At 42.7% G+C, this 27165-nt stretch overlaps 1 protein-coding gene across 6 annotated transcripts in view; it reads left to right on the top strand.

The window, feature by feature from the left end:
* bnc2 (basonuclin zinc finger protein 2) overlaps window positions 1-22955 on the top strand; it is a 167549-nt gene extending 144594 nt beyond the window's left edge. For 5 of the 6 annotated variants that reach the window (XM_027282809.1, XM_019255328.2, XM_027282807.1 and 2 more), the window contains 2 exons: window positions 7935-10348; window positions 17147-22955. In XM_027282809.1, the coding sequence (XP_027138610.1) occupies window positions 7935-10348; window positions 17147-17972 (3240 nt within the window). In that variant the 3' untranslated portion in view covers window positions 17973-22955. Of the gene's footprint in view, window positions 1-7934; window positions 10349-16056; window positions 16131-17146 lie in introns of all 6 variants that reach the window. The other variant, XM_027282810.1, reaches the window with a different exon arrangement.
* Window positions 22956-27165: the final 4210 nt, after the last annotated feature.

Raw genomic sequence — 27165 nt, 5'->3', positions numbered from 1 at the left:
ATAAAAGCAAAAACTGAAGCACTTGCCCAGCAGTCACTTGTATCCACCTGTAATTTTAATGTCCGCCATATTTTTTATATAAATATATATTTATATAAATTAATTAACACCACAATAGTGAATGATTTACAATTACAAAGTCCTGAACAACACATTGTTGCCAATTTGCCAAACAGATTGTGTCATACATTACTAGTTAACATGACAGACACAGACTCCTTCGGGGCACCCAGACCCCCCTAGTGGCTCTTCCCCTGTATGTGAGTCAGGCCGGCAGTGAAATACTGTCGGGGAAAGGAGCGGGGTGGAGAGAAGGTACCAGAGAGAGAGAGAGAGGCTCGAGTTAATGGTCTTGCATCTTCCTGGCAGCATGTCAATAATGGCTCTGATCACATTAAGTAAAGAGTCCATTAGCTTATTCTCTTTCCTCCTGCATGCTCCATAGCAAAAGCACAGGAGAAAGCTGAAAAGCTCTTCTAATGCAGTGTGGCTGTGTGTTACAGACACCTTTATCTGTTCCCAGCCAGACCAAAACAAAATGACTCGGGAGGGTTACCTACGGTACAATCCATTATCCATTCACATCAATTTCCTTTTACACAGTAACATGATGTGTGGATTCTTTTTGATTGTGTGGAGATTGATGTTTCGTTCCAGGTAGTACAGAAGAAATTTCAGGAAAAATGTAACAAATCAGATTGCAAAAACTTTATACACAGGTATAGTCAGAAACAAGTTGTCACGTATTAGTTTTATGAGCTCATGTAAAGTTTTCAATAGCAATAAATACACATTTATGCTTTTATCAGATTCTAAGTTTCGCTTTTTTTTAAGCACGGCTACTTACCAAGTACTTTGTGATCCATTAATAGCCTAAGGATATAATGTGATAAGGGGCGGTTATTACACAGAAGAGGAACAGAAATGACAGATACATCAAGACACAGTAGAAACATTCAACTACGTGGCCAAAGAGCAAATTGTGAGCATATGTTAATGCACCTTCTCTGCACCGGCCTCCTGCCAAAATAGTAATCAAGACAAAGGAGATGTGATATAAGAGGGAAAGAAAAGCAGGTTGTCAGCTCCACACACCCCCCAACTCCACCAACACACACACACACACACACACACACACACACACACACACTGGACAGACAGACCATTTCTCAGCCGCCTCACTGCTCTCCATTGGCCCTGGAGGGGGCACAGCGGCCCCCACATCTGTCTCCCAGGCCCACGACAGACCTGGCTGCTGCATCCAGACCCAGCAGATCACACGAATCATCCTCAATTAATGTGAACCATCAGGCGTTCCCTCGCTGCTTCAATCACTCCACCCCTCTTCTCTGAGGCAACCCCTCGAGCTCAGTGCTAGGCCCGCTGAGTTTTACACATTGACCACGGCTACGGTTCCTTAGCACAGTTGGGTGAGGCAAGCCAACGTTATTGTGTATGCTTTGTGAAAACTGACAGGGAATCAATACATCAGTCCAGACCCAGACGTTGCTCACATGTAAGTGCTGCGAGGCGGTTCGTCAGAGGTTCTGAACTCAGAGAACAGCCGACTTTGCTCTGTAGCGCACCGGGGCCTGAAATGGCTTCCATGTGCCGCCCCATCTGCACCTCTGCTGGGCTGTGTCCAAAGGACTGTCCTTTCCACTTTTTAAAGACGCAGAGGAACAGATTTAAAACAAAAAGTGGTGGTGATTGTGGGGGTGGAGGTCAGTGGGGGGGGGCTGGATGAATCAGAGGTTAGGAGACCTTTTTTAAAATGACAGGTTTGTTTTCAAAAACAGATAATGAAAAAAGACAAGTCAGTGGGAGAAGAAATGGAAACTGTTTACTAAAGGCCACCTGGAACATGGGATGTGCCAGATTGTGACTCACCCGTCTGTGGTAAAGTCCTCTGTAATAACCCCCCCGAACCCCCTCCCTATTCTCCTCGCAGTCTGCAACTGCACTATAAATCTCACTCCAGTCGATTAGTGTGCCCTTAGCAACAACTAACACACAGTCATGAAATTTTAAGCAAAGCCATGAGTTAAATCAGGTTGAGAGGTGAAGGCAGGGTATCTCGAGGCCTGTTGGTTGATCAGTGTGTCTGGCCCGGTGAAATAAGCCCTGTGGCCTCTTCACATTTACTCACACCAGAGCCAGACAAGCTGTCCTCTCTGGCAGTATTGAGCATAATATTGACCAAAGTGATGCCCTTGCTAATTAAATAATAACATAGAAATCAAAGTTAAATCAAATTCTTACCAGGAACACCACTTCCATGTATATTTCCATGTCTGCTGTCTTTCAAAGGGATGAACATAATATGGAAAACAGATTTTGGCAAGTCGGCCCGTGTCTTTGTAGCAACATACTTTTAAACCAGACTTCCTCCATCAATGCGGAAATTAGTGGCTGTCATCCTTCAAAAATAAAAGATCGAAATGAAATGTTCACTCAGATTTATACAAGCTATTGAAGTTTTTATACTGTCTTTTTACAGTTTATACATGATTTTGAGCAGCTGTTTTATGTGTTGTATCTCATTGCCCACCAAAGTGTAACTGAAAATTGTCACTTATTAAAACCAGACCACTTTCTGGGTTGCCCTGGTAGCTCATGTGGTACCTCATGCACGCCATATAATAATCATAATAATCATAATAACTAATTAAAAAAACAAACCACTTTCAGGAAGGCATTAAGGCTTTCTGATGACAAGATGGCATCAGTAACTTGATTTTTGCACAATACTCTCCAGAGACAGTTTAGCTGCTATTTGTTTTTAGCACAGCTGTAAACCACACCATACTAATTTTCCTGTATATATTTCAAAAAGCTACTTGGCTAAGCTTAATTTGCGAAATGCCTGTCCATGTAATAAGCAACCACAAGGAGAAATCATTGTGACTGATTGATCCACAGGGATATCACCATCTTTGATGACAGGATGATGATTTTACTGTTCTCTACTTAATGATACGATGGTGTCATCTTGTACATCATTAGCCATCTTCAGAGTTAACTAGCTAACTAAAGTTTTAAAGTTGTTTCTGCAGTTTAGAGTGAACTGAAGAAGGTTGAATTGAAAAAGTTACACATTCTTTTGATGCTCAGAGCATAAAAGAGGAATTTACCACGATCACAGAGTGCAAATTTCAACCTCTATGATTCTTACAAATGTCCTCCACCCACATCTGGACGTAGCTACTGATTTCCCTGTGGTCCATCACAGGGGAAGAAGTAGAGCTGGTTGTTCACACATGACCTCTGACCTGCCATTGGGGAGCCAATGGGGGAGCAGCCTGTGTCTTGGGAGCTCCTGCCCTCTGATGCGATGGCTCCAGGCAGTGGGCTTTGCGTGAACCCATCCCCCATGGCACCCTTCGCCACTAGATCCTCTGCATTATTCATACGGCCTGAGATGGGGTGGGGAGAGAAACAGAATATGGAAAAGGAAGCACCAAGGTTCAAGACCTTCTCAGATCACAAGGAACTTCTGCTTAACCTCCCTTGAAGTGGCGAACACAGGGATAGAGCAGTTTTTTTAAGGAACTGGATCTGAAAGCAGGACTGGAGATCAATGGGGATTCCCTCGGGGCTCGGTGGAGATCGCATTCACTGCAAGGTGATTGGTGAATCAATGTGGTTCCCATGGTTCAGTTTGCCATTGTGAGAACTGATCCTCCGCATTGCAAGTGATACTGTCTTATGAGCGTTTCAGTTGCTCTTATGTTAATGTTGAACCAGTGCAGTGTCATCCTACACACCTACACAGATTGCACATAGATAGATATGTTAACATGAAATGTAAATATCAGAGAAGCTATATGACACAAGCCCTATGGGGTTAAGAGATCTCCTATTTGATATAATTTATACAGGCACAAGTCAACATGATGTATTTATAGCTATATTATCCTTTTTTTGGTCTTTGCCTAGCATGGCATCTCTCCATCGCTTTCAAAACACACTCACTCACTGAGTATGATAGGTCATGATTAGTGAAAAGCATATACATGTTAAGCTGTTAATCCCTAATGCACACCATGCAGCCTAACAAAGCTGCACACCCAGGCTCTTAATACAGCCCAGCACATAACCTGATAATTGCATAACTGCCTGATTTGTTTCAACTGACACTGGTGCCCCCAGCCCATGACAAGGCCATCATTTGCTCATCCTCGTTGTCAGCAATTTGCAAGGTGGATACCCCACTACACACCCACTACACAACATCCAGCACCACAGTGTTAGAGACAGCCATGAATTAAAAATGCATTGCAGAGGCAGAGAGATGAATAAATACAGCCGTTGCTAGGTTAATTCTGAGAGACATGGAGGCAGGCAGATAAAATAAACTAACAGCAGCAGGCTGTCCACCAGATAAAGTGGGTACTCCATCGTCTCTCTGCTGTAATTATTGGCTAATAGTCATTAACCTGGCAAACAGAGGTTTAGCGGTATTGTTTAAAGGACTCTGGGATGCATAATGACAGACTAATATGTCATAGCACTGGGGGAGATGGGGGAGGGGTGGATTAATGAGATTTTACTGGAGGGAGTGTACAAGAAGAGGTGGGGCACGCCTGGAAAATATAGGAGAAAGAGGGCCACATTAAGCTAATTGGAAGATGAGTCCCTACTTGTAAAAGTGCTTCTAATGGCATATTTGTTTCTCTCACAGCATCACAAGGCTAATGCAGGGGAGTGGAGTTGTGAGACTTACTGTAGTAAGGACTACAGGGGCCTGTGTTTGTATGCAAATGTTGGTCAGCTCATACTTTAGATACTCGCACGCACATTTCTTCTCATCTTTGATTGTTTATTAATTGTTATCGGGGGTTAATCCGGGTGTGTTAAACATTTCTCTCTTGGATTTAACATGGCTACTATGAAGTGATATATTCCAAAATATAGTTGCTATAAATAAAAGGTACTGCAGTGGAAAGAAACAGCCATGTATTGAAAGCCCTCTTGGCATCGAAACCAGTAGTAGTTTCCACATGGACTGAACCTTAATCAAGTTTGTCCCCTCACATCCTTTTCTAGACCGATTTGCTCCATTTTTTGAATTTGTGTTGACTGTGTGCTCCAAGCCCGACCCCAGCCCAAATGCTTGTTGACTGGCCTCCAAAACTCAATTGACCAGTGAACGAGGAGCGCTTGGATAGCCTCCTTTCAGACAGGGTCTAGTGCGTAGCAGAACTGCTGACCTGTTCTGACAGCTGGCTGGCCCTTCCTAAAACTAATGGGTTGCAGTTTGGCCCGTGTCATTGTGTTTTGACTTTTGTTTGACTTCATGAGTGGGGAAGTGGAGGCACAGGGTAGGACTAGTAGAGGATAAAATAAATGTCTAAACAATGTTTGATTCAGTCAATGACTGAAATGGGGATGGATAACAGCCTGTGGGTTTGGAGAGCAACAATTGTGTGGATGTGTGTAAACTTACAAAGCTTAATTTAATGATATTACTCGTGCCTTGACACTAATCCCTAAAATTGTATCAATGGAACTCTCATTTGAACGACCTCCTTTTTGTAAACTCGTGGATCTCATGAATGTTATTTCAATCTCAATTTGACAAACAAACATCAAAGTGGTGCAGTTAGGAAATTTATATTAAGATGTCTTAAATTGGTTTGAATTGCATTAAATGTGGCTGGCCAATGATCCCAGAAATGCAGGAAGTACTGCTGTTTACTGCTTTTGAAACAGACACACTGTTCATAGGAATAATACACTTTAATTACATGTAGAATTTTTCGTGCTTCTCACAGTTGTTATTCTACAAATGAATGTCACAAATTAATCTTTTTCATCACTAGAAAATAATACAAGGCTGATCCACTTCTTAGAACTACAATTTCTAAAGAAATGCGCTTGTTGAACTATTTAAAGATTCACTTTCTAATCTTTCATTTTTTTGTTTCAATTAAATCAAATGGAAGTACTAATGCCCAGATGGCCATGCAGCATGAAATAATAGTGCCCAGGCTAGAATTTAAAGTCATACCTCGAGGCAAAAACTCCAGAGCTCACACAGAATGAAAGTGTAAAATGTTTTTTAATGTATATTTAACAACAAATACCCCAGTGACTATTGATGTTTCGTCTCAGAAGAATCTATTTCTCCAGTATATCTGAGGGCATGATATGAAACCACTCACACTTTTATTTTTCTCTGTTTTTCTGCTTTTTTCCCCCTCTATGTCTCTCCCATACTCTCTCTCTCTTTCGCTGTCTCTCTTTAAACATTTATCTTCTGTTTTCTCCTTACAGGCCCTTTGTGCTTTGTGATGTTGGTTTTTACAGCTTTTTACTTGCCAGAGTTGCCATTTATCTTTTATAGATGCCAGCAGCTAGGAGCACATATGAAATGTTACCATTTCACTGTGACTAATTGTCATCGCTTTCGTTACTCCCTTGATGTCACTTGTGCCTGGTCCCCCAGGAACCTGTGCGTGAAATGAAGTATTTACACTACGACTCGCTGTCTCGCTCCTCCATTTCTATCTCGTTCGCGCAAACACTCATGCAGCACCGTCTTATATAACAACAGCAGTATGAGGGTAATTTTGTTAAACGTTCTGTCATCGGTGCTATGATGCAGACACAAATGGGTTCATACAACAGGACAAAAGCACTGAGTTAAACATTCATTCCCACAAACTCAGTGATTCAACCACAGACTTGTTTCTCAGGCCTTGCCAAAATTGTTTTCCCAGAATCCCTGGCCATCTCTTCATGTTTGACAATGTCTGTGTCGAAGTCTAAGGCTTTTTATTTTTCAGCCGTTAATAGCACATCTCTGAAAGACACTAGCCAAGTAAACAGCTCTATCTGGAGTAATGCCCAAGTCCCATTGGAGTAGTTCTGGTCTCTTAGGATGAAAACTTATTTCTCACCATTCCCAAGCATCCAAAAATACAGGAACTGGAACTGCCAAGGGTTATTATAAATGATCTATTGTTATTAGTTGCTGTTTTACATTTGTGTCCCTTTTTTTAGAGAGCCACCGTCAACTGAAAATGCATCATTAGTGGAAGTTGTCCTAAATGACACAGTTGTAAAAAGTATTTCACGTTGATATTTAAAGTGAAAGTGCATCCTTTCAACCATACTAACATAATGCAATGACCAATATTTATAATAAAACAGGTTATATACACCTCACTAACATTAAAGCATGATAAATATGAGCCTGTCAAATGAAAGGAACACAAGCTCACTGCCATTGTCAAGGCACTCAAACACAACCTTTAATAAACGCGTTTTTCCTCTTTGAATCTCCAAAGCCATTCACTGATACACAGAGTAGCAGTCCCAGTCTCCCTGGAGCATTTAACTACCTTAGAGATGGAACACACAAAGAAAAATGTCTGCTAACCAATGTACGATTAGTGGCTTGCATTAATTATTCTATTATTTTTTTTCTCTGGCTCACACAATTTTGTAAATCTCCCTTGGTACAATTTGTGTACAGAGGGAGTCCCAGCAACAGTTCACATTTTTTTTTTTACAAAGCTGTTTTTGTCTCACAGATTAACATCCCAACAATGCTGGAAGTCACAGAGACCTGCTAATCGCCCCACCTCAGTGCTTTTGATTTGTTTGCTTGAGACTCAATTAAACTCTTGCCTACCCTCATCACTGTGTGATTAATGATCAAATTTGCAGGGCTGATTTATAGGAAAAATAAATGAGTGAAAAGTGGATGGTAAAGAGGGATAGCAGGTGGTGGTGTAGGGTGGGGGTTCGACAAAGCTCTGTTCTCAGTTACTTGTCGCTCCAGGAGCCTCTGAATTTCATGAGCTGAAAAGCTTGCCCTTACAAACTAACCCTTGCTCTATCTTCTCCTTTGACCACACTGATTATGCACAATCAATAATGGTTTGTATTTTTGTCTTCTCTCTTGTCTCTTCTTGGGCATCTAGGATGCTGCAGGCAAGGTGCTAGACCGCTGGACCATCATGTCCCGAGAAGAGGAGATCATCACCCTGCAGCAGTTCTTGCGCTTTGGTGAGACCAAGTCCATTGTGGAGCTGATGGCCATTCAGGAGAAGGAGGGTCAGGCAGTAACAGTTCCCTCCTCCAAGACAGACTCCGGAATTAGGACATTCATTGAAAGCAACAACAGGACCCGCAGCCCAGGGCTCCTGACACATCTGGAAAACAGTAGCCCATCCAGCATTCACCATTTTGAGAATATTCCCAACAGCTTAGCCTTCCTTCTGCCCTTCCAGTACATCAACCCAGTCTCTGCCCCCATGCTCGGCTTGCCCCCCAATGGCCTGCCTATGGAGCAGTCTGGTCTCCGACTCCGGGAGCCCAGCTTGCCAAATCAAGGCGAACAGGTGGAGACCAGTGAGTCAGAAGTGTCCCTGTCACCCTTCCGTACAGGCCAGAGCCCTAGCCGTGGAGCCCTGGGAGGCATCAACAACAACATTGAACCCAAGACAGAGCCCAACAACAGGGCATCACCCATCTCACCAACACCTTCCACCCAGCAGGCTCAACAACAGCAGCAACAGCAGACACAGCTCCAGCAGCAACAGCAGCAGGGCCAACAGCAGTCCCAAAATCAACCTCAGCAAACCAACAGCTTGAGTGACCACCAGGTCCACCACCACTTTGTTAAGGACGAGCACTCTAAAACCATCAGTCATGCTTCCTTTTCCTCCAAGATGCATCGCATGCGCCGCATGGGTTCCACCTCAAGGAAGGGTCGCGTTTGCTGCAACTCTTGTGGCAAAACCTTTTATGACAAAGGCACACTTAAGATACATTATAATGCTGTGCACTTGAAGATCAAACACCGTTGCACCATTGAGGGTTGCAATATGGTCTTCAGTTCACTACGCAGCCGCAACCGCCACAGTGCCAATCCCAATCCACGGTTGCACATGCCCATGCTGCGCAATAACCGAGACAAGGACCTCATCCGTGCCAATTCAACCCCTGGTACACCTGTCATCTCAAGCACCAAGAATGGTGGCTTCACACTCACCAGCCCTGGAAGGCCACCACTGGGCTTCACTACTCCACCGGTAGACCCAATGCTTCAGTCACCCCTGCAAAGCCCGCTGGTGTTCCCCACCCTGAAATCAGTGCAACCAGTCCAGCCAGTGCCCCCATTCTACCGTACACTACTGTCCCCTGCGGACCTTGTCAGTCCTCCAGTGTCACTGCCCACCAGCCCCATCCTGCCCACCACCACCAACAGTACCACCCTAATGGACCAACATCATATCATGGCTGCTGCAGCTGTGGCTTCACATAATAATATTCATATGTCAGAGGCAGGACACATGCCCAACCGCTTACATACACACAGTGCCAATCACGACCTCTCCACTGGCAGCATAGACCCCACGCCCAAAAAGAAGCCTCGTAAGTCTAGCATGCCAGTGAAGATTGAGAAGGAAGTAATTGATGTGGCAGATGAATACGAGGACAAAGACGATGACGACGACGATAACCTTCACCATAATCACCACCACCACCAGTCATCACTTCTTCACAACAATATCAAAATGAATGGTAATTGTAACAGCAACAACAACAGTGGCAATGGTAATGGAAACCACAGTGGTGGTAGTGGGCAGCAATCCCCTTCCCAGGATGAGATGAGCCCTGGCCTAGCTCTGAGAGGCATGATGAGACAGAGTGAAGATGAATGCCGGGAAGGGACCGGTAGTGACAGCAGGGGTGGAAATGATCTTCAAGGCTCTGGCGAGCTACGTTGTATGGACAGCTTCACCTCTGAGGACCAGGATCATGAGAGAGACTTTGAGAATGAGTCTGAAACCTCTGATTCCAAAATGTTCTACCGCGACGAGCTGATAGATGTGGAGGAACAGCAAAAACACATGAGGGGTGGAAGGGGTCTGGTCAAGGAACACGACGATGAGAATGGTGAGGAATCCCATTTGAGAAAGGAAATGGAAGGCAAGGGTCATTCCTCACCCTCCCCTCATCAGCCCCCTATCAAGATAAAGGAAGAACTCAACGATCCTACTTACGACATGTTCTGCATGGGCCAGTACGGCCTCTACAACGGAGGCATGGCCGCAGCTGCTGCCGCTGCTGCAAGCATGGCTGCTCTGCATGAGAGCTTCATCTCTTCAATGAGCTACGGTGCAAGCCCACCCAAATTCCCTTCTTCTCAATCACCAGAGGGAGACCCATGCTCAAGTCCTGACCCCAAGATCTGCTATGTGTGTAAGAAGAGCTTCAAGAGCTCCTATAGCATGAAACTGCACTACAAGAATGTGCACCTCAAAGAGATGCATGTGTGCACTGTGGCTGGCTGCAACGCTGCCTTCCCTTCCCGGAGGAGCCGAGACAGGTTAGTGCTAGAACTTGGTATTTATAACCATTTTATTTCAATGTATTTGCGACAGTCGCAGGTAGGTTTATTGGAAATGTTTAATTCAATCTTTATCATCTGTTATAATCTTAATATATATGTAAAGGTTTTACGTAAGGATATATTATACAGTTTAATATATATATCACCATTTTTGTGAGAGATATGCCCTTTCATTTCATTTTAATAAAACAAGCTTTTCATTACTGTATGACATTTACCTAGATAGGCTATCACTTAACATCTGTTAGCTAATTGAACACTAAATTGATTCAGGGACATCTGCTCCTTGTCAAGTCAAAGTTCAGAAGAGTAGGGTGTCAGGATGAGAAACACACACGCGCGCATTCAAACAAGCACTAGGTCGTACACATCAGCCCTGCAGCTGCGGCGTGTTGTTTACCTGCCCTCAGTACCTCACCTTGTCACAGGGAGGTGAAGGCGCATATATTAACATAGACAGCGGTTTGTCAAACCACTGCATTTATTAGCGCATTAGAAGGTGAGGCTAGCCATACTCACCTGGGCTTGTTAGCACATATCAGTCCCTCACACTCACTCTTCAGAATATACGAGCAGCAGTGGCAGCAGATTGATGCCATAACACACACTGAAGGGTACATAAGATGACTAGTACCCTGTTCTCTCCTTAAGGGATTACAAACAACAGCATCATGGGAGTACTTTTAAGTGTTAAAAAGGCCAGTATTCAGTCAGTCAAAACTTATCTTTCACAATCCTTTACATTTAACTATTAAATAAAACCCACTAGAATTACTAGACAAATTAGATAGATATCAAAATAACAACTGTATATGAATTCATATTTCAAGTTTGGTATCGGAAAATCATATTTCTTTGCCAACCATGTATAAAACAATAGTCACTTGTCCAAATTATCAGTGTAGAATGGCCTTGACACAAATTGTAAATTCCTTCACACCCCTCTTAAATTTATATATACTAAAACTTTATATATACCAAACTTGCTGCTGCTTTTCTACCCCCAAGTCTTTCAATTACATTTGTTGTTTTGGTGGCATCTGTTCCTACCACTGTTTGTTCATTAGCAGAATGTAAATAGAGCAGGTGATTGTCAGACTCTATTAGAATGGATGTGGGAGGGGAACAGGGGGAGCAGAACAGGGAGACAAGTTAACGTTAGTGAAAGTGTAACCCTGCTGCTCACCTGACACAGCTGTGCCAACAGCAGCAAATGACAGGGAGTGTTATAATAGCACGCATTGCCACTGGTGAGTTTGTTACCTCCCCTCGTTTGACAAGGCTTTAGCAATAGAGAACGCCTAGGGCAGCACTGGCCATCTGTGTAACATGTGCATGCACACGTATGCACACTTCCCTGCACACATGCACACACGTGTACAAATAGATATCAGAGAAAACTATTTGTGTGCGCCTTATCTCTTTGTAATTAGTCTTTTAATGCTGTACAACAGTTGCTGAATATAAACAATTAACTTCCTTATCTGAACTTTTAAATGGCAAGAAGAGAGCTCTGCTGTACATAAATAGGGAAATATAAAAGATTCCACTGCTACATAAGAATTACACCTAAGAGTAAAGTGCCATTAGTAATCAGCAGATATTGCTTAGATTGTTATTGGTGCTAAGGTTGATACTGTGAACCAGTTTAATTCCTACAGCTGCCTCGCTTTTTTTTTTGGTCAGTTATGTAATTTATTATCTTCATACTGGACTCTGCTGTCATGACCCCATGATGATCAGGGAAATCTAAATGTGGCGAAAATAATCATTAGAATAAGAAGAGGGGAAAAGGATGGTGGAGAAGCTGCATTTTCTCAGGCGTTTGGTATCAAAGCCGGGGGTGAGCGGAGTGCTTTAGACAGGCGCAGAGGGTTCAAAGATTAGACTGTATTGCATTAAGAAAAAGTAACACCTCAACATGAACTCTTCTTATGCTCGCTCTCTTCATGTGTCAGCCAAGATGTGTGTGCCTGTGAGTGTGAGTGACAGTTTGACTCCATGATGAGAAAAACATCAGCATATAAATGCCATTCAAACACATAACGTGGCAGAACATATGGGAGATGGAGATAACTTTGTAGCAAGGGAGGACAATTGCTGCCGTGAACATAATGCATCTTTGATACAGTATAGCTCTCAATGTGGGACCTAAGCGCACTATTGTTTCCATACTTTTTCTGTGGGGGATAAATTCCTGATAGCATATGGGACATATTACTCTGCTGCTGGTTCAAGCAGGGAACAAAACAACAGAAAGAAGGGAATTGCATAGCTAGAGGAATCCTGGGGCTTTGAGACGAGTCAATACACAAGCCGGGCTCTCATCAAATCTGTCCCTGGGTAATCCTCTAATGACATAATGTACGCTTGAGTGTAATGGTAGTAATAAAATAGGAATATAATTTAGTTGTTTTCATAAGAGCATTTGCTCGGATCAGATTAAGAAACTGCACGTACAAAATAATATTAAGAATGTTTATTGCTAGTAAATTAGATAAGTCAGAATGCATTCTTTCTCCAACCTAGATATTTTTTTGCCGACACTGCAGTAATAATTAATAAGCTGCTCTTTCCCGTACTTTGCCTCAGACACACAGGATTGATAAAAATATCACTTAATACGTAACAGAACCCTTGGAATAATAACCACATTGAATTTAAATAAGAGGAAGCTAAACCGGTGTTATTTGTTGCTGTTTTTACAGCTGAATAATTACAGCAGAATTATAATATGGAGCCATGCCCGGCTTTCTCTTTTCAATACCTCCCAGACAGCTGTTGACACCCATCAATAGGGAAGTCCAAGTACCTCTGCATATCTGATTAGTCCATTGACCAAGCGAAAAGCCGAAGGCACGTAAACACACCATCAGACACCAGCATCAAAAGCTCCCGTATCAAAGTGAAGAAGAAAACAGAGGAGAGGTCATTTGATCTACCCAGAAAAACAACCAAGAGCCAATGACATTGTCAGAGTAGGACACAGTGTAAATGTGTTGCCACGGAGAAAAAAAAATAAAAAAAAGTATCACAAGTGTTTGTTCAGTTTGGATGCCTGCCCTATTTATAAGACTGTAGGATTTCACACGCGCACAAACATTAGTGCACATGAATACTGCACATACACACTCAGTCAGGAATACAGGAAGGGATAATTTAATGTGCCCTTGAGCAAGCATGTAATGTGTGTGTTTCTGAGTGTAAAACAGAGACCAACATAGGAGTGTGTGTATGTGTGGTTTTACAGTCTGGTGTTTTCTCCCAGCCTCCCAGCCGCCTGCTGCACGGAGGTAAATGATTGCATATTTATTGTGGGGAGTGAGCAGCGTCGGCAGAAGTGTTGAAGAAGCTGCATGATTAACTGCTGGAAAGACGCGCATACCAGTAATCATCACTGTTATTGGCCTCGTTAATCATATTTCTTAAACCGTTGACAAGACTTGCCTTACTTATCTCGTTTTTATCAGCCTACCCTACTTCTCTCTTTTTTTTTTTTTAACCTTCACTCCACCGTTTTAACCTGCTCCTATGTCGCTACGGCAAGTAGGTGTCCTCCCTCTTCCACATTCCCATGGTGCAGCAGTGCACAGCCCGTGGTCCCTGCACGGGCCACTGCAAACGGAGAGAGTGAAGGTTAATTATGTTGGAGATTCTCTTTCCTCCCCTCTCCTTCCTCTCGGTCCCCTCACGGCATGTGGGCCTGGCTCCACTGCTTCACAATCAGCTCTCTGTTTGTCTCTTGTAAACAAAGGGCACGCGGCTCATAGAGAGAATATGTTAGCAAAAGCCACCCACCCCAGTTCAAAATATCTGCTGATTAAAATACGGAAACTTGAAACATCACATTCCTTTGGTTTAGCTTTCCTTGTGAACATGTTTCTCTTGTTCTTCCTCTTATTTTCTCTTTTTTTTTGCAGAGAATAAAAGGATTTATTTTATCCTTAGATAAATGTCCATGCAAGCACACAATCTTCAATTAAAATCTAGAAAACAGCAAGAGATTTTGTACGTAAAAATGTTCTTCATGTGATATCTGTGCACTCATTTATGCGAGGATCCTCCAATCGTTGTTTGTGGCCTCTGCTGTTGAACCGACTGTAATGCAAAGTAGCTGTATCAGTGACAGAGAGTGATAAATGCTACTAACACTCTTGTCCTCCCACTTACACCTAAAACCTCATAACACACTCCAAATGACAGGAAAGACAAAGAACCACTCGTGTCAGTTTAATACCACTCAGCCCTTCATCTCATTTACGCATTATGAGTCATTTAGACACACGTATTCACACACACAAACACACGCACTGACACAAAAACAAGGGGCAAGGGCCATCAGATGAACCTAAAGATGATTAACGCCGGTTGGGACAGACACACACTCTCGCTCTGCCTCCTCTGCACAGTCAAAAATGGGCTCTCTAGAGGCCTCCCCCATCTTTTGGGCAAAGATGAGACTGTCAAATTGGTTTGCCAGCCACATTACTGGCCAACAGGGAGGTAGAGACGGAGGAGGAGGAGGAGAGGGGGGCACACTAAGGAGTTGGGTTTGGGGGAGGAAAGATAGAGCGTGTGGAAGTGGAGTGATGGAGGCAAAGGGGATGGAGGGGAGTGGGAAATGGGGCAGAAAGTCTAAATTTGATAAATGAAGGGATAAGTGCATTATGCCCACTGTGTGTGGATTCAGCTGATTTTGACTATTTAGGGCAAGGAGGCATTGCCAACACAGGAGTTTAATAATAATGTTTATGCAAATGACCAAAAACCTCTGCTCTTTCTCTCTTCTTTAGCTCGTGAGTTATGGTTAGACATGACTTGTCATAAAATGACTTTTTTCCTTCCCTTTATTTTATTTTCATATATCTGTAAAAAAAGACTGTGGAAGTAAATGTGATACATATTTTTCATTAGATATTGTTGTACTATTCTAACTATGTGGTGTGCATTTTGAGTATTTAAAATGGCAACTGTAGCTATAGCAGACTACTTACTGCATGATATTTAGCATGTTTGACTTTAAGATCTAAAACTGAGATAGCCATGGTTAACTTAGAGCTTATTAGCAGTGAGAAGGTGTTGTTATAGAGATGGAGACAAAGTTGTTGCAAAGGACCTGCCTACCTGAGCATCATCCACAGCATCCTGAACTTCAGGCTTAAATTGAGCAAATGTGGCCCCTTTACACATCCAAGCTCGTTCCTGCAGAAATTGTGCCTGTTTCCTTACATATTGATCACCGATTAAGGCATATTTCAGTGTCTTAGCACACTATGGCCTCTCACAGCCGAGCGTCCACACATGTATTTGACTAGACAAGGCTACAGCGCCACAGACATTGAATCATGACTCCCATATTTTAGCCATAAGCTAACACCATATGGGTGCAACTGTACTATCAAAGGATAAAAAAAAAAGAACAAAGGATTTATATAGTCCTTTTGATCAAAGTCCCACTATATGGAAGTAGTATATTTTCAGATTTTTCTCACACACACACACAAACAGACAAAAGCATGTGCAAACACACACACACACACACACACACGTGCAGTGACAGCCACGGCCAATCGATTTGCCACGCTCTCTCTCCTCAATGCTGACGATGCTTGAGTGGACGGGCTCCTGGTTGCCTGGTTTACAGAAAAGGGTCCCTCAAATGAATGTATTTTTACCTCTTGCAGGACAATGTCGGATAGGGAAGTAAATAATTAAAGGAAAGGGACCCTTTTTGACTGCATCAACCCTGCCACTGCTGGTAAGCTCTACTATCCATTGTGACTCCATTTTTGCCCGTCCTGCTAAGGATGACCGTTTTCTTTTCTTTTTTAATTTAATTTACACACATGTGCCCTCCCTGCATGGAAACCCCTCACATTAAAAAAAAAAGGCACTGAGTGTTTGCATATTATTCTTATTTGATGTAAGTGCTGACCTGATATGAGAGGAATGGGCCATGTGTATGTCGTATCTGACATCGGTCATTAGTTGCCTAAGTTTCCTTTCTGTGTTATGCAGTTTTGTTGTGACATGTGTGCAGTGGGTCCCCCCCTTGTTTTCCGACTTGGCAACTGTGAAATTGGAGCGAAAAAGCATTGAATTAGATTTTTCAAGCCCATTTCACCTTGCATCCCTTAGCATGGCTTTGTGTGCTAACTTGAAATCCTCACTAATCGTATCCTGGCTTAAGCATGGCACTTGTTACTTAGTTTCTTTCATCAGCTGTAACACACTGTGTGATACAGTTTGCCTTGTGTTTGGGAAAAAAAATTGCCCATCTTAATTAAATTCAGGGGCTACATAAAGACATGTTCATTGAGGTGCTCGATTAAGCCACCTCCAATAGGGAACGAATGCGATAATGCTGTCAGGGCCTAGTGCTAATATGCTATCCAGTTCCCCTCGATTATCACATTACCACAGCTCGAATCAATTGATAAACTCCCATTCAATATGGTGGAGTATTTAATTGAGTCAGAGTCTATTGGATTTGAGGGCTGTGCAGTGCAGACATGCTGACAGCGGTAAACACTAGCTGGATGCTCTCTCTCTGAAGAGAGCTGCAGGGTGAATTTCTCTCTCTGTGTGACTGTTTGTGTACCTCAACAGATAGTAATAATTACATAGGTAGCAGCTGTGAGATATTGAATAGTTGTAGCCTTGACGATATAACAAGATAAATTATTGTAAGTACAAATATATTTCAACACTGTGAATATTTTGCATACACTGGCAGCATTCTGATTTACAACTCTGTCTGTCTCTCCCCATTAGGCACAGCTCCAACATCAACCTGCACCGCAAACTGCTGACCAAAGAGCTGGACGACATTGTCCTGGACCCCCAACTCACGCCACTGCCCAAGGACCTGCGAGCCGAGTTACTGGCCAAGATCTATGCCGGGCACCACATGGGCTTGGACCCTATGGCCGGGATGGGCATCGGAGGCGGCAGCCTCGGGCCCACTGGCCTGAACCACAGTGTCCGTTCCCCCATGAGCATCGAGTATCCCCACCACCCTCTCAACCAAAACCTTAGAAACCACCACACCAACGGCTTCTCCCGGGGCCAGCCAGACGACTACATGGTGTTGGACCTGAGCACCACATCCAGTGTTCAATCCAGCAGCAGTGTCCACTCCTCACACGAGTCAGATGAGGGCAGCGATGAAGGCATGCTATTGGATGACCTGGAGGAGGAGGAGGAGGGAGAAGAGGATGAGGAGAGGGGCAACAGTGAGGGGGAGGACTGCTCCCAGCGTGCCGAGGGGCGGGCTGAAAGGGGGCATCAAGATGAGACTGGAGAACTAAGAGGAGAAGGGCATGGTGAGGGTATGGAAACTTCCTCCTCACCTTTCCTCCTTTCGTCTACCGGGGGCAGTAACTGTGGCAGCAGTGGGATCCTCTGCAACATCTGCCACAAAATGTACAGCAACAAAGGGACCCTGCGCGTGCACTACAAGACTGTGCACCTGCGCGAGATGCACAAGTGCAAAATCCCCGGTTGCAACATGGTGTTCAGCTCTGTGCGCAGCCGTAACCGACACTCTCAGAACCCCAACCTCCATAAAAACATGCCCTTCTCTACAATAATAGACTAAATAATGACTTGCTACTCTACCCTGCTGTCAGTCTGCCCGCTCCTCCCTTCATTCCTCATCCTTATTCCTCCTCAAATTAGCTTTTAACCCCAGCCCAGGGCCATCAAATACAAGCTAAACGCCTGTATGCCTCCTGCCCGTCCTCTGTAAGTCATTGCAAGACATTTCTGTGTCCCTCTATAAAATTCATTGACTCTAAATACAGTTTATTATTGTGACCTTTGACTTTTCCTCCTTTGGAAGAACAGGATGACGCCCTTGATCGTGGAGTTTGCTTTATAACAAAACTCCAGTTTTTTTTTTTCATAAGCCCCTCCATCTTTCCTTTCAAACGTCTCCCCCACTTTTGTTTTTATGTCCGTCTCCAAAGAATCTATTCAAACTCTTATTTGTGACTTTGCCTGCAGAAATGATAGTATTGAAAAAAAAAAAGAAAAAAGAAAAAGAAAATCTTCTTGTTGTATTTGTGTAATGATAGCTTTTAAATGAACCCCTTACAAAAAGCATGACAGCTTCATTTGTAAATAATGTCCCAAGAGGCTTTTGGTGTAAAAAGAGTTGTGTTGATGGTTGTTTGCTTCTTTTTTCTCTCTCTTTATGGTTTTATGTTACAGTCCAGTACAATACTTCCAGCTATAGGCAAGACAGAGGTAGCATCTTACTAGCTTGACTCATTTATGTTAGCTTCAAAGACACGTTTTAAACTGAGTCCTAGGGAAAAAAAAGAATATCATGTGGCTTGTTTTATCTACTTGTTAGATATTCAGAGGTTGCCGGCATGCTTTTTTAGGCTCCTACACTGATATCATTCTCTGTATTTCTATTGATTTTTTTTTTTTTTTGTCTGTTATGTTTATGAGCTTAAGTATACCAATTCAGTTTTTGCACTTTGCATCTATACAAGGGGATGTGTAATATTATTATAATGAGGACTTTTGCAATGGTAAGTTTAGGTGTTGTTTGGGGTCATTGATGGCTACAGTTCCAAGGGAAATGACAGTACCTTCAAAATACTTGTGCCAGTTTCTTTTTTGCACGTGCTCCGTTTCAAACACAGTTTGACGACAGGAAACATCATGCCTGCCTGAACAAAACCTGAGATCCCCCACCCCCCATCTCTAAACAACATATTCAGAAAGAGTCTCCAAAGTGTCTCGCTTAAAAAAAAACGAATCCTGGTGCGACTGAGTATAAACTGCTGTTTCACAAACACGGAGGTGTTACATATTGATAAAGTCTCTCCCTCCTCCTTTTTGTTTAAGGAGTAAATTGTGTACGGTTGCCAGTTATGATCACGACAGTAACTTCAGAGGTTTTAGTGGGGGGTAATCTGTGTAAAGCATGACATTATTGTGACATTGTCAAACAAAGTTATCAATGCAAGAAATCATGGTAGGCATCTTAACGAAATGACTTGTCCCGTAGGTTTGAAAAAAAAAGAAAAGAAAAAACGAGAAAAAAGATGAAAATAGTCCTTCAACTGTGACCAAAACAAAAGTGTTTGCGTAAGAAAAAAACATTTCAGTGTGACATTGTACTTAAATCATGCCCCATTGGATTAATATGATGCACTTGAGTCTTAAATCTTTTGCTGTGATATTTTCGGTATCGGTTTCCATTGCTGAGTGTCGGCTACAAATGTACTCTCTGAAAAATGTTGCCATTTTCCTGCCTGTTAGTTGCAGCCGTTTTTTTTTTTTTAAACATGTCCATGACTGTCTCACGGTACAAATATTTCCAGTAACTGGGCAAAAGTAGCCAAGGGAAGGGGTATTTATTGGTGGGTGATGTATCTTCATGGAGATGTTTTTGTCCAGTATAAGAATATCTTTTGTAAAAAGACAAAAAAATACAGATTGTTCCTCAGTTTGACTTCTTTATCAATGTATTAGCAATGCCATGTGTTACTATACAAGGAGATCTTCTCTTACTTGACTGGTGCTACACACAGAGGGAAAAATATGCAGTGTTATGTGGTGTGCTGTACAGTATTCACAATCCTTACATCCATAACAGTGTGACTTCCATTTGTTTCATACTTTAGGCCATTTTGCAATATAGACATGACCTATTCTAGTGAAATATTTCATGTCCTTTTTTTTTTTTTTTTTTTTTAAGACTCCACCTATATGACACGTGCAGTTTTCAGTCCTCTCTTCTCCGAGCTAAAGCGAGCGAGACAAGAGAGCTGAGGCTGATGGAAAGGTTGCGGAGGTGGAAGGCTGACTAGGGAGGAAAGGATGACAGCAACGATCATTAAAAATGTGCTGCTTCTCCGTTACCTGGAGGCGTCCCTGCCATTCCAGCTTCTTCTGTCTAATAACTCACTTGTCACTTCGTTACACTGCCAGACGCCAAGGTTGCTGACAAGACTGTGACACTGACAGAAAGAGGGAGAAAGAAAAAAAAGAGAAGGAACGAGATTGTGCGCTCTGAACAATTCAATTTGACTCATTCAATTTAGCCAAATTCAATTCATCTATTCATTTTCTGCGTGTGCTTATTCTTATTCAGGGTCACTGATAATTTAATTCAATTTCTCCCTCTCATTCTTTTTTTTCCCTCTCTTTGTCTGTCAGAGCACAGTCATTTAACAACCGCCTTACCCATTTCTTCAACCCGCCACTCACTTACCACCTCCACACCCCACAGCGCAGGTCCTACAGGGACACACACTAATAGTGTATGCTTAAGTTCACCGGACGGCCATGGCATAGGAAAAAGGGATGGGTAATTGCCTGTTTATCCCAAGTGAAGGGAAAATTGAGTACAGGAACCCCTGCCTTCTCCCAGGAGTGGGCTTCACTGAGGCGCTTGCTGCCTCATTCACTCATTCAATCCCCCCGGCCCTCGCTCTGGCAGAAATAAAAAAAAAAAGTGCTACTCCAGGAACCCTGCTGACAGCTGTCTCTCTAACACACAACCATACAAATGCACACGCACACAGTGAGGAGAGTGGCGCACACTCACATATGCTTCCTACTTACAGGCCAGAAGGATGACAAGAACTAGATGACTTGTTAACCTCTAGTGATGGAGGAGACAGGGGCAGAGGAAAATAGAGAATATTCCCACTGCAGGAAATGAAACTCTCCATCTACCATTAACATTAGAGCTGCTGCCACGACATAAAAAAACTAACATCCCATTACGGAGAGTGGCGTGAGCTAGCATTGAGCCAGGCGTGGTAAAGTCCAGATGTCTTATTTTTATTATTTAATTTGAATATCTTAACATATGGAACAGCTAATGATTTGAGACGTTTAAGAAGACAGTGACTAATTAATAAAATTGACGAACTCTCCAGAATTAAGGGAGCTGTAGGTACGTTCTCTTCTTGATCTGAGAAAAACAAGTTTAGAGTCCAACAAATTCTTTGTGTCCTGTTCCATGCTGCCCGTTTCTCAGGCAGCAGCTGCAGTGCATGACCTCTCTAGAAGTATACTGAATATCACAGAAGAGATTCTCTTACAACACCCTTCTCCTACCTCCTACAGGCTGCCTCTGAGCTCTGCATGGTGCTGGTCATGCCAGTAGAGCCCAGAGCTGCAAGAAGAAGAAACGACAGTCTAGCATAGCCAGGCAGACAGACGGGCCAAAGAAAGAGAGAGAGCGAGAGAGAGGGAAGGGAGAGATGGTGGAAAGGGATTGGGCTTAGAAAGTGGTCTGGCTGGAGCCTTGCGGCGGTCACTTAACAAGGCAGGGGAGAAAGCGAGGAAGACAGGGAGCGGAAAGAGCAAGAGAGCAGCAGGGCCAGGACTCCCCTGGACTCATCGCCAGCTTCCTCCTGATTGCCTTGCTGGAGAGCGATGGAGCCACCCCTCACATTTCCACCCCTCTCCCTCACATCTCTCCCTCTCCTCTGAGAAATGACCACCAATTTCCGCATCTCCTCTGAGAAAGCCCCCAATCCAATCTTTTTTTTTTTTTTTTTTTTTATTTAAACTTCTCCATCCACATGGGCCCAGGTGCATTCTGCTACCTAGTGACCGAGCTATAGATCCACAGGAACACGTCACTTAGGGCGCCTCTTTGGCCCAGGCCACTGAAGTGAATCTTTAATATTTGATTAGACGGGCGTCAGGCATCAATAATTCTGTAATTCTACATAGCACGCAGAGGGCTATACGGGATGGCAAACGGTTAAAGCGGCTGACCTGTTAATCACTGTCCTTTTTGTTCACGTCACAGCGTGAGTACAATAGGTGTAAGCAGGGAGGATGAGAGGTGACACCACATGCAAACTTGTCCAGTTAATGTAGCTCATGGAACAAAGTGGGATTAAATTGTTTGATGGGACATCATTAGAAATATGCAGATAGACGGAAAAAAAAATACACACATATGTGGGTTTGTATAGATGCTTCAGTCTCATGTGTTTTGTTAGAAAAAGAAATACCCTCATTAATTTGAACTGGAACCTGTGAAATGTCATTGATCCTGAAAAAAAAAAAAATACTGTAAATTCATAATGTTTTCCATTGTGCCAATTATATTTTACAGTCTTAAAATATAAATAAGCTTGAAGACCTGGTGAATTTAGATTTTCTTTTTGTTTCTACACGTGTTTTTGTGTATCCGATGCATTTGGGTCTGTGTCTTAAAAAAGCCTGTGTTATGGCACCGGCACTCAACAGCGTTGCATGGCTACATAGTCGCACTGCAAAGAACAACACTTTGGTGTCAAAATGGTGATTTGGAAGCCTCATGAATACTATATGTTACCTAAACAGGTGTTTCCCATTTGCAGACGGGAGGAAAAAAAATGGTCCTCTTTTTAAAAAGACTCTTGTTTCTGTTTTGTTTCTTTCTTTTTTTGCCTTTCTTGTATTTGTTTCTGTATCATAACTGTCTATGGTTTTTGCATAAAATGCATAAGGGTTTTGGGATGTAAATGGAATTTTATTCATATTTTGTCCAAATACCTCTTGTAATTTGTATCAGAATTCTTGTACAATTTTTATATTAAAGATTTATCAGTCACTGGCATTTTGTCATCACATTTTATTCACATGTGAGGGAACCGGGTTTGTAAATAAGCACTAAATTTGTGTTATTTTGGATGTTTTATTAAAGTAAAGCAGCTTGAAAAGACACCATTCTCCTTTGTGTAGAAAAAGAAATTACAGAGCCCTGTTACGGCGTGTCAATCAAGCCACTTTTAACAAGACACTGTGATTTCAGCAGGTTTTCCCGGCCTCTTTAATTACCATATGATAAAAATCACCAGGGAAAAGGCTATCTTGACCAATTAGTGGACGATTAGATTAATAGAGTTATTAAAAGATTTACTGGCATGAGGAGAAGGTGCTGCTGGTCTTAGCAAATTAGTAAGATGGTCACTGAAGCAGGCCAACAAAGGACATAAAGCACCTTTGTCTGATCATATGCTGAAATTAAATTAAATGCACTTGTGAAGGCTCTGTGTTTCGGGGGAAGATGTATATTAAAATGTACTTAAAATTGGCTTTTTAGTACAAATATGAAAAAGCACAGATTGTGCTGAAAGCCAGAAACGCCTTCTATAAATTAAAAAGCTTTTTCTTCTCTCTATGAAAGCTTTGACAGGAGCAAACCGTCGATATTTTCATTCGCGGCGGCACATAAAATTAAGAATAACATCTGCAAATATTAACATCAGTGAAAAAAAATGTTTAACAACGGAACAACGGGGTGACACTGAAGACAGAAATCGACAACGACAACGGACAAATGCAGGGTCATTCCGCGAAAGCGACCTGTGCTGACATCATTTGCTGTGACTGGGGGTCAAATTACAAATTGATATGAGCTCCAGCAGGGATGTCATGTTTGCTCTGGTAACCAACAGGAACATAATGCCTCCTCCCTCCCCTCTGTGAAAGTGAAGGAGTGACACAGGCCTTATTGACCTTGAATTAGACACCATTCCTCTTTGTCACACACCGGTTCCTTGATCCCCTGTCATTGTTGATAACTGCACAACACACGCACACACACATGCACAACATTTCAGAATAATAGCGCTGGATAGTATTGATTATATGCAGGGTTAGTAAAAGATACTCCCCCCACTTCTCACAGACATCCTCAGCCACCCATCTTAAACACACACACACACACAATCTCTTCCACCAGGGAGGCGGTGGGCGATGTCCGCCACTAGTCTGACCTCCCCGCTACATAAGTGAGCGGGTTTCTGACGGCAGCAGGCCATCGATTGGCCTGACAAACACACTGGCCTTCCGCTGACCTTTGAGGAGCAGAGCTCTTTGCTGTCGGAGAATACACAGAGACAAACAGACAGAGAGAGAGACAACCAGGGCGAGCTTTGTTGTGTCTGAGCTGGAAAGGGAGCTGCCAGAGGTGGAGAGGTTGACAGGGCAAAGATGTCCATCAATCTATCTGTCTGTCTGTCTGACCTTAGAGTCGCAGAGACGTGCTGCTTCTCTTTTTTTTAAATGTAATGTTTCAGAATTAAAGTTTCCAAAGCAGCTGAGCAAACTGAAACAACATTTTAAACAGTGTATTATTTACTTGATTCGGACTTGAGGCATTGTAAACCTGCGCAGACCAGCACCTCACAGAGAAAAAAAAAGACAAATCACTACATCACATTCACCTTCACATTTACGGGGCAAGTGCAATATATAGGACAAATAAATAGGACACAGCTCTCCTTTTCCAGCCAGAAGCAGCAGTGAAACTCAAGCGACTGAGACATGGCTGCATGTTACAGAGGTTTTTTTAATTCTGATGAAAGTCAACTGTGCCAGCAAAGCGTTTCAGCTGCAAATGTCTACGAGTAGTGTGCACCATCTCTGGTTTAGCAGAACTGAATGTTTTTTTTTTCACACTGGAAGGAAGGCAGTGCTGCCAGAAACGAGCAAATCCACTGCAGAGGGAACGAGCAAATATCATCAGAGGAATCCAGCTGTAAAGTGACACTGTTAACTACTTAGACAACAACATAACATGTCACCCTGCAAGACTGTAAAACACACACACACACACACACACACACACACACACACAGTGTATATCTATTGTTAAAATGATGTATTATGTCATTAGTAAATCATTTTGTGCCATTTTTCTCAGGTAGCGATGATACAGGCAGAACATACATCCAAAAAATCTACGTGATATGGAATATTTTAATTCAGATTTAATGTAACCTTCTTTAAGTCATGATACTCAAGGTACATCACTGAAAATCAAACCGCTTGAAGCATAAAAGCAGCATATTATAATAAAATATAAAGTTTCAGTCAGTAATATATATTGTCTATTTGATTTTTTATGCAAATTAAGAGCTTGTAAGGCAACTGAGCAAAGAAACGGCACAAAGGAAGGTCACACACACAAACATTGTAGCTACGTTTCCAAGCAAACTTTAAGCCGTATCAATAGTAGATATCAGTCAGAGAAGGCAGTATGCAGTGGTAACCACAGTAACGTCAATCAGACAGTAGTGCTATTCTTTACTGTGAGAAGGTCAGTTTGTGTTTCTATGAACTTTCCAGCAAAGACAGATTATCGAATATGTTCGGGTCATAAAGATACAGACATTTAAGTCTGTAGTTAAACTACGTATTCTCAGATTCTGTGTGTGTGACATCTGTCTTTCAAAATGTACTCCCACACACATGTTCCTCGCACGCCATCAGGTCACAGCACTGAGGGCAGAAATCAATTTTCATTGAGGTCTAACTGATTGTAATTGCACACTATAATTATCAGGTAAATTACCAGAATTTAGAGAGAAAGAGCAGAAAAGACTTTAAAAGTCACCGCTCCATCACAGAGCCGCTAAATTTAAATCGCTGTGTGTCATGTAACAATGCACAGACACGTTTCTTTCAACTTTTTTTGACGGGTACATAATTATTCGAAAAGAGACCGGATGACTGTGAGCAGAAGCACTTATAAATGTTTGTGAATTGCTGAGGAAATGTGGAATTAAAGGGAATAAAATAGATGGTGACTCCTGAATTCTTATAAAAACTCATCTGTGGTAACATGAGCCTTGGCTTGGATGGACCGCATACACGTATAAGACTTTTTACTGGGCCATATTGATTTGGTTCTACACCAGTGAGGCCTGCAATGCTGGCTAATGCTATTGACGAGCCATCAGTCTTGTCCAGAAGTGTGGAGGCATGCAGCTCTTTTTCCAAGACCAACCAAGGAAGGAGAGAGGAAGAGGAGAAAAGAAAGAGAGGGGAAAAACATCAATGGACAGTGATGGAGAGTGGGGAGGAGGGCGAAGATGCAAGCACAGCAGACAGACTCAGACCCCTGTCCATGGTTTGGGAACACTAAATTAGAAAAAAGACAAAAGGGATGAGAGAGGGAGAAACTGTAAACAGCCGCATCGATCCAACTAGTGTTGGGCAAATCAAACCATTACAGCCTCTACAGAGTCTCATGCCCCGGAGTTGAGGGAGATAGTGTGAATATCTATACACTTCCCTAGTGAAGAGAAAAGTTTGCACCAGCACACACCGGATATCTTTTTAGAATTGTTGGACTTGCTAAACTCTTAAGTCTGCTTCGCGCGCTAAATAACAAGGTGGAAGTGCAGCAGGAAAGGAAGGGGTTAACTCCGAAGAGGGTGGAAGGGAGGATGAAAAAAAGCCCTCTGGCAACCCAGGGACAGAGGGAACGCTGAACTCATCACAAACCCCTCTCCTGGCGTCCGCCAGCACATAATGACCCCAACAAGACGGGAATCCCTTTTAATTAAAGTGAAGGGAGATCAGTTAAGCAGATGGTTGCCGACAAATATTAGGGGAAATAGAATGTTTAATGGTCTGTGCACTTATCACAGGCTATTTTCCACACCCAGCCCCAAACTGATAAACAGGACAGAGCCTTGTTAATCAACCTTACAACCTTTAAAGCCCAAGATAAGAGAATAATTCGGGATCTTTGTAAATTAGCTTGAGATGTGGCTAAGACTCTGGCCCCTTGCATACTCAGGGCCAGACTGTTGAGGAGGGAGAAGAATTTCTATCAGTGTAATAGCCTTGTGCCATGGTGAACGAAGTTTGAGGGGGAAGTACTTTTTCCTGGGGATAAGGATATTTTTTTCTGGTATTTTCCCGAGTTTTTATTCCCCTTGTGGTTTGACCCTCTTGCCACCACCCTACTGCGCTCTTATCAGTGACACAAGAGAGTCACCCGCCTCCGTGGAAATAATCTAAACAGT

This window comes from Larimichthys crocea, chromosome X, assembly GCF_000972845.2.
Source record: "Larimichthys crocea isolate SSNF chromosome X, L_crocea_2.0, whole genome shotgun sequence".
NCBI classification, from domain to species: Eukaryota; Metazoa; Chordata; class Actinopteri; family Sciaenidae; genus Larimichthys; species Larimichthys crocea.
Note: the sequence above shows the minus strand (reverse complement) of the source record. Positions and strands in the feature narration are given on the sequence as shown.